General features: G+C 51.9%; 1 protein-coding gene across 1 annotated transcript; it reads left to right on the forward strand.

Moving 5' to 3' along the window:
• The first annotated feature begins 5,940 nt into the window (after nucleotides 1–5,940).
• LOC123191680 (collagen alpha-2(I) chain) lies at nucleotides 5,941–8,140 on the forward strand. The gene is made up of 3 exons (XM_044604329.1): nucleotides 5,941–5,980; nucleotides 6,225–7,264; nucleotides 7,787–8,140. Exons 1-3 carry the CDS (start codon nucleotides 5,941–5,943, stop codon nucleotides 7,898–7,900), a joined length of 1,194 nt encoding a protein of 397 aa, XP_044460264.1. The 3' UTR covers nucleotides 7,901–8,140.
• Nucleotides 8,141–8,514: the final 374 nt, after the last annotated feature.

Raw genomic sequence — 8,514 nt, forward strand, 5'->3', positions numbered from 1 at the left:
CCCAAGGTTCACATAGTCTCAGAAACAGAAAGAGAAGTTAAATAGGCCCAAATTCCTAACGAAACAGGCAGCTGCCAAACACGGCACGCAGGCCGGGGAGAGAAGGAGACCTAATCCCGCAAACTACAGCACCAGGCTTATACGCCATGATTCGTCCCGGAGATCTGAGAGGCTGAAGCCCGAATTTTGGCGATGAGCAGGTCCAGGGCGTCCCGATCTGGCTCCTTAGTCAATAATCTCCACTGCTGCAAGAATATACATGATTTGAAAAGAACGTTCTAGTGTCTGCGAAAGAGGAGGGGTCCCAGAAGACCCGAAGCCATGATCTTACGCAAGACCAAACTAATTTGGCAAGAACACATTTGAAAAAGATGTGATTAGACTTTTCCAAAGCCCCACACAAGTTACAGAATTCCGAGCCCGGCCCATTGCGTTTTTTGATCTGATCAGCAGAAGGAAGGCGACCTCGGAAGGCTTGCCAGAGGAAAATCTTAATCTTAGGAGGGACCTTAGATTTCCAAATACAAGAGAAGCGAGCCGAAGTAGTATCACCAATGAGTCTAGAATACAACGATTTGACCGAGAATAGCCCAGAGGCCGTAAGTGGCCAAACCACAGAGTCAGCCTCCTCCAAGAGCACAGGGAAGAGGGCAGAAAGACTTTGCCATTCTTCCAACTCTTCAGGAGACAGGGCCCGACGAAAAGCCAAGTCCCAATTATTAGCAGCCACCTCCGCGATGGAGATTTGCGGATTGGGGCAATAAGAGAACATAACCGGAAAGCTAACAGCCAGGGGAGCATCCCCGGACCACCAATCTAACCAAAAACGAACAGCAGACCCATTACCCACACAAAACTTAACGTGCTCCAAAAAAATCGGCCGAACTTTAACAAGGGCTTTCCAAAACTGCGAACCACGCCGCGCAGGGGCAAACATAGGGTTGGAGTTAGGAAAATATTTAGCCTTAAGAATCGAAAACCACAGCACATCGGCCCCAACCGTCATAATTTTCCACCACCACTTAATGAGCAGACAAATATTCATCACCCGAGTATTAATAATGCCTAACCCCCCAAGGTTTTTAGGCTTGCACATAAGCTGCCACTTAACCAACCTATACTTTCTTTTGTTATCTGCAGAATTCCAATAAAAGCCACCCCTATGTTTGTCGAAGCCAGCATGCACACCATCCGTGAGACGGTAAAAGCCCATAAGGAACAACGGGAGAGAGGATAAGCAAGAATTGATTAGAGCCACTTTGCCAGCATTGGTATTATACCTACCCCTCCAAGGAAGCACCCTATTCCCCACTTTAGCAACCACCGGAGCGAAGTCTTTCGCGTGAAGCAGACCAGGAGAGATAGGAAGACCTAAATATTTGAAAGGAAAGGAACCTAAGGAGCAGTTGAGGAGTCTGGCCACCCGCAAGGCCTCCGCCCGGTCAACCCCCGTCACCATAACCTCACTCTTGGCGAAATTGATCTTAAGACCAGAAACAGCTTCGAAGCACAACAGAATAAATTTCAGATTGGCAATACAGGCATTGTCCAACTCTACCAAGATGATTGTGTCATCCGCATATTGCAAATGAGAGACCCCTTCCGGAAGTAGGTGAGAGACCACAGGAATAATGTGTCCACATCGAGCCGCTTTGGAGAGCATACAGGAGAAAGCGTCAGCCACAAAGTTGAAAAGAACAGGGGAGGCCGGATCCCCTTGGCGGAGGCCCCTCCCATTCGCAAAGAAGTTGCTAATAGCGCCATTTACGGCAACTGCAGTGTGGCCACCCGAGACCAACTGCATGATACGGTGAACATAGGCACCGTCGAAACCTTTGGCAAGAAGAATCTGCCTGAGAAAAGACCAGCTAACCGAGTCATACGCTTTTTCGAAGTCTAGTTTGAGAATGATAGCTTTGGATTTCCGCACATGGAGGTCATGAACTATCTCATGAAGGGAGAGAATGCCATCTAAAATAAAGCGCCCTTTGATAAAAGCAGATTGGAAGGGACTAATAACTCTGTGAGCTACCAGAGATAGTCGGTTCGCAAATCCTTTGGAAGGGAACTTGGCAAAGTTGTTAATCAACGCTATAGGCCGGAATTGGGAAATGACATCAGCACCCTTAACCTTAGGGATCAGGGATATAACAACATAGTTCAGGCGAGAGATGTCGACAGTACCAAGACAAAAACCCTGAATAACGTTACACACCAACTGTTTCAACTGGGGCCAAAATTTCCGAAAGAAAGGGATGGAGAAGCCATCAGGCCCGGAAGCAGCATTAGTATTGGCAGAATTAACCACATCCCAGATTTCCTGATCGGAGAGCGGAATCATCAAGGAAGCATTCTCCTCAGGAGAAATTTTAAGACCAGAACTCCAGAGGTGGGGGGAGATGGACAGGCCCGATGGAGGTTTAGCCCCTAACAGAGACGAAAAGAAGTCCACCACGTGAGCCATAATCACAGATTGGTCTGTAGAGCGCATACCATTAATCAATAGGCTATTAATCTCACAACGCCTACGCCTACCGTTTGCAATCGCAAAGAAATAAGCAGTAGGAGCGTCTCCTTTGAGAGTCCAATTGAGGGTGCCCCTCTGACGCCAGTAAATCTCAGCCTGATGATGCAGCTGCAGAAGAGCGGCCTCCAGATTATAGCGAACAGCCCAACCATCATCCGAGAGCCCAATAGAGTCCGCAGTACGACCCAGCTCCAGGATCTGATTTTCAAGGAAGGCTTTGGAGCGGCGATCCTCCGCCGCACGGTTACGCGACCAGCCTCTAAGAAATTTTCGTAAAGCATAGGCACATGACTGCCAATCATCCAGAGGGCCAAAAGAGCGGGGGTTGTGAGAGAGGGATTGGGAGATTTTCGCCGCAACCATGTCAACAAAGCCATCAACAGACAGCCAAGAAGCATCAAACTGAAATCTAGTCGGAGGTCTATTGCGAATGGAACCATCATCCAGAATCAAGGGGGTGTGGTCTGACCCCACAATACATTTAGCTACAAGAGAGGACCTAGGAAACAAGGCATCCCAACTGGGACATAGGAAGACACGATCAAGCACGGATCTGATAGGGTTCGCCTGATGATTAGACCAAGTAAAGCGGGCTCCCCCCCGAGGAAGCTCCCGAATGGCGTTGACACTAATAAAGTCGTTAAAAGCATTGGCTAAAGACCAGGAAAAATTATCATTATTCTTGTCAAGAGGGCATCGCAGAAGATTAAAGTCTCCCCCAATCACCGTCGGGAGAGAACAGGACTCAAGCTTGATCGAAAGTTCATCAAGGAAAAGGTGCGAAAAGGAGTGATCCGCGGGCCCATAAACAACTATAAATTCACAGAGGGCATTCATAGATCTATGCGAGAGAACAACACTAGCCCAATAAAACCCATGATCAAAAGCAACAAAGTCAAAAATATCCTTATTAGAACCGATCAGAATCCCACCAGAGTGGCCCGAAGCCGGTAAAGATTGCCACTGAAATCTATCCATACCCACGATAGCAGAAAGCTCACTGGGGGTAAAGGAATCCTTAAACGTTTCAACCAGCCCCACAAAGTCAATAGAGTTAGAACGAACCAAATCTTTCAGTTGGTCACGGCGCCCCCTAGCACCGAACCCTCTAATATTCCAGAATAAGGCCCTCATTTATACGAAAGGTTCTTGATACGGAGGCTCGACCTGCTGGGGGCCACACAGGTTTTAGATCGTTTATTAGTACCCCTCTTAGCAAGGCAGGATGAGGATGAGGGCTGGCCACTACCAGCACCCGAAGCCTCCCCCACAACACAACCAGCATCCGCCACCCGCGAGGCAACAGCCTCTTTGGCTTTCGCAATGGTAGCTTGGGCCAATTCATTAGCCCGAATAATAGCAAGGAGCGAACTGGGAGAGCCAACAGAAGTATCAACCACCAAACCCACGTCCGACATAATGTTTAAAAGATGATCATCAGACATCGAAGGTAAAACCACCCGAACCGGAGAAACAGCGACCGATGGGGATGGGGAGGTACCTGGGGGAGGGAGGTCCTTCGCCGCAGCCCGCTTCTCCGCCCTTTCCAGAATCGAGCCACCAGAATGTGAAACCCGCCTACCTTTGCGGGCCGTGGACACCGGGGAGCGGATAGCAGGCGACCGCGCAGCAGGAGAGCCAGCGTGGGGGCCCGAGCGGGACATGGAGCCCAGATCATGATCAAGACGCCGACAGATCCCCGTCATAGATTGCTTCGAGCCCGAGGAGGTCCGGCTCTTAGCCGAGTACTTGCGAACTGAGGATTTCTTCTTCGAGGGGTGTTGTGATTCCATCATATCACGAGCAGGAGAGCCAGGGAGATCTTCAATACCCGAACGAGTGGGGGAGATAGGGCGAGCCGGGAGGTTGGAGCATGCAGCAGACACAGGAGTAGCCGAGCAGGGCGGAGCTTTAGGCAGATCAGCAGCAGCAAAGGGGGCCATCTGGACTGAAGGGGGAATCACTACATCTTCACGAGGAGCATCACCAGCAGGCGCTTGAGAATGAAACATCTCACGTTCTGAGTCTGCCAGGCTATCCCATTCAGATTGAGTGAAGCGGAGATTAGACCCAAAACTCTGATTGGGGCCACCAAAAGAACCATCCCCTTCCTTGTCATGTTTATCCGAAGGGTTAGCAGGAGGAGGGGGGAAGGTGGAGCAGCCGCCGTCGCCCCCTCCACCCGCACCCGCAACCTGATGCCATTGGGAGAGGGATAGACATCAATGAAGCCATGCACCCGATCAGGATCAACACACCAGACCTTCAACCGAGCAGGACCAACCTTGTTCAAAGACTCCTCATCCACCTCGATGGGTTTCCCAATCAAAACCCCAAAGGACATGAGGAAAACAGACGAGCGCAGACTAGCAGGTAGATCTTCAATCAACACCCACACTTGAGACAAAGGACCAACAGCAGTACCGTTGGATGCAGCCGCTTTGACAGAAACCACCAGTTGATTAAGAGGTAAGGTGAAGCTGGTGCAGGAAGCAATCATTCGCAGGCAATCTTTGGAGGGGAACACCACAGAGAAGTCAAACTCTGACAGCTGCACAACTTGCCAGTCCCAACTAGCCACATCCCAGATGCGAAGCCCTTCCAGCAGAGTTTGGGGGGAGATCTTTTGGTCTTTGACAGAGACAATAGCCGCATTGGACAGCGTAGGAGCCACCTCCCGAACAGGCAGGTCACCATCAAAAGCGAAGAAGGAGCAGCCAGGAAGACCCAGACCAAACTGGATGACCGCGGGAGGTTTCTGTCTATCCATGCAATTGACCGTGAGGTGACCATCAGAGCGACAAATCAAGCAGAATGGTGGATTGGTGCAGCGAGACTGAAAGTGGCCCGGTCTGTGGCAAGCGAAGCAGGTAAGCGCCGAGGGGTTGCTGTGGGAAGAGGGAGAGGGGCGGGGTTGCTGCTGCAATTGGGGAGGGGGAAGGATCCCATCCCCAGAAGCCGAACCGGGCGGCCGACGCGCCGGCCCCGCGAAGGATCGAGGCGGCGGACGAAAACCAGATCCGGCCCCAAACGAGCGAGGAGGAGGGGGAGGTAGGGGCCGAGACGGGGCCGACGGACCACGCCCAACCCCCGGAGCCGGGAGGGAAGCCGAGGACGAAGACATCCCACCGCCAGAAGCCACCGCCGCCTCCCACGGGTCCACCACCGGGGAAGGAGAGGGACCAGACCCAGAGCCCTGCAAGCCAGATCCAGTCACACCCTCCTTCACCCGCTCCGGACCCGGAGCCCAGGCCTCGCGGGCACGAGCCGCCTGCTCGCGCGCCGCTTGCTCCGACTCCAGCTTGGAGCGGAGCGAAGCCTCAAGCTCCAGCTCCACCGCGGAGGCGGGGGAATCCTCGCGGCGCCGTTTGCAACCAGAAAGCGCCTCGCAGGAAGAACCCCTAGATTTGTCCATGGAGATCACCGCAGCAAAAGGAAGAAGGAGGGGTGGAGGTGGGGGGGATCTGATGATGCGACGGATGGGAAGACGATAGCGGCGCAAGTCAGCGGCGGACGCAGTAAACCCTAGCAGGGGGGGTATCGAGCCGCGAGGGATCCATAAATAGCCCGAGCGAGCCGTGCCCCCCTGGGCCCGGCTCGCCAAGTGGGCCGGAGAGGGACGGGGAGCCAGTAACCGGGCGGGGGGCCCACCGGGGCCTAGAGAAACCAGCGGGGGGAAATCGATAACCAAGGAGAGGGAGGGGGGAAGGCCCACTAGCCAGCACCGCCCCGACAGGCCCAGCAGGCCCACACGGGGAGCTGGCCCGCGAACCGGCGGCCACTACACAGAGATCTGGATCTAGGGTACACGGAGCGACCAGCGGCCCCGCCGCCGCCACCGCCGGCGACGGAGCCCCCGCAGCCGGAGACGGAGAGGGAGATGGAGAGCCTCCAAGCTCCCCATCAGGAGCACGACCCAAGACACCAAGCGCAGGAGACGTGGACGCAAACTTACCAGATCTACGCCGACGCCGCGAGACCCGGAACCAGCCGTCGGCCGACGGAGACACCCCCAACGGCCGGCCCCGACCCCCGGGGGCAAACTTACGAGGGCGAGGGGCGGCGCAGGCGACCGCCACCTCCCCAGCGCAGGCCACCGCACCACCGGGGGAGGAAGGCAGAGACCGCGAGTCCTCCTCATCCGACAACAGCGCCCAAAAACGAGATCCAAGAACCGGCAGCGAAGAGAGGGAAGGGGAGGGATCCACCTGCGAAGAAACAGGGGAGGATAGGGAAGGGGGAGCTACACCTGAAGGTGAGGGCGACCGGACGCCAGTCACCGGGGAAGGGCGGGGCGCAGATCTGCCGAGCCGAGGAGGAGAAGGGGAGGAAGGGTGGGGAGGGAGAGAGGGAAGAGGAGCCATGCAGAGTTGTTGTTGGAGGAGGTCCCCTTTGCTTCTTACAGGACAGCAAATCGCATTCAAGAAGTTGGAGGAGGTGTATGGCACCTTTGATGCGCCTTCACAGAGGAATGGCTTCTTTCTGCCAAGGCCCAAGATGACCAACGCTGACCTTGGCAGGATCATCAACTCTGATGAGGTGCAGTCTGTCGTTAAGCCAACCAACAAGGAGATAAAGCTCAGGAAGAAGAGGAGGAACCCGCTCAAGAATGTGGCTGCAGTGCTCAAGCTGAACCCCTACTTTGGCACTGCCCGCAGGATGGCTACCCTCGTGGAAGCTGCTCGCATGAAGGCAAGGAAGGAGAAGATTGCTTCCAAGAGGACCAGGCTTAGCCCGGTATATATCTCTTTGCTCCTTGCTTGCGATCATTGTCTTTTTCTGTATGAAAGAAATTTGCCGTGAGCTATTTTTCATGAACTGTTGATTTAGAAGTTCATAGCATAATATAGCTAAATATACATACTGGATTGTTAATTTGTTCCCTGTGATATCTGCATGCTTAACATGTATGCTTGCCCTACAAACTAAAGCCGTGTTTTCTGTATGTCAGTTCTAAACTAGAGAAACTTGTTAATTAGTAAGTCGGCTCTGCTCATGTTTTCTGTATGTCATTTACTTCTGTTGTCTGTTAGTAGCTCTATTTATGACCTTGGCAATGTATGCTAACTACATCTTTTTGCACTTCAGTAAATTATGGATAATTGTAATGATGTATGACAATGTTAGTTTTGTAGAAGGAACTTGCCCAGCATTTCTGTGAAATATTTCTTTTCTAGTTGTAATTGTAATGATGTATAACATGTATGCTTGCCCTATCTTTGATATTGTGCTAATAGTCCACCTCTGTCCTCTTTTTAGGAGGAAGCTGCCAAGGTCAAGGCTGCTGGCAAAGCATGGTACGAGACCATGATATCCGACAGTGACTACACTGAGTTTGATGTCTTCTCGAAGTGGCTCGGTGTGTCGCAGTAAGCATGTTCTGATTAAGTTTTGGGTACTAGTCCTGTCAAGTTAAGTCAGCGAGAACTTCCCAAAAGGATTCTCGTTTCTCTATAATCCTATTATTAGCTGAGTTTTTTTCCCCGAGAATTCTGCTATGTCCGTTTTGTGTTTCTGTTGTCGTGAGAACATGTATATGATGTGGTTCAAACTGTAAATTGTGTTGTGTGTTATCAATCTGGTTGGTGATTGATGCATTTCATGGCGTCTAATTAGTTCTGGGATGTTTAATTGTTATCAATCTGGTTGGTGATTGATGCATTTCATGGCGTCTAATTAGTTCTGGGATGTTTAATTTATGGGCAACACTATGTGTCGGACGGTGGACGCCTGCACAACCGTTTGATTCGGGGTCATCCAGCGGCTTGGCTCCTTCCTCGCCATTGCAACAAAGTGAGTGTTGTAGAAACATTTGCAACACACCTCTTGTTGCAGAAACATTTGCAATAGTAGTTTGGATGCAAAATATTTTACTTTTCTTAACTTTTTTGAAACATGAGCGTCTGTTGCGGAAGGACCTTTGCAGCATGGATGTTGTAGAAAAAATCGTCTCAACTTTTTTGTAACATGGTGTAGTTGCGGATGGA

Source organism: Triticum aestivum, chromosome 2A, assembly GCF_018294505.1.
Source record: "Triticum aestivum cultivar Chinese Spring chromosome 2A, IWGSC CS RefSeq v2.1, whole genome shotgun sequence".
NCBI lineage: Eukaryota > Viridiplantae > Streptophyta > Magnoliopsida > Poales > Poaceae > Triticum > Triticum aestivum.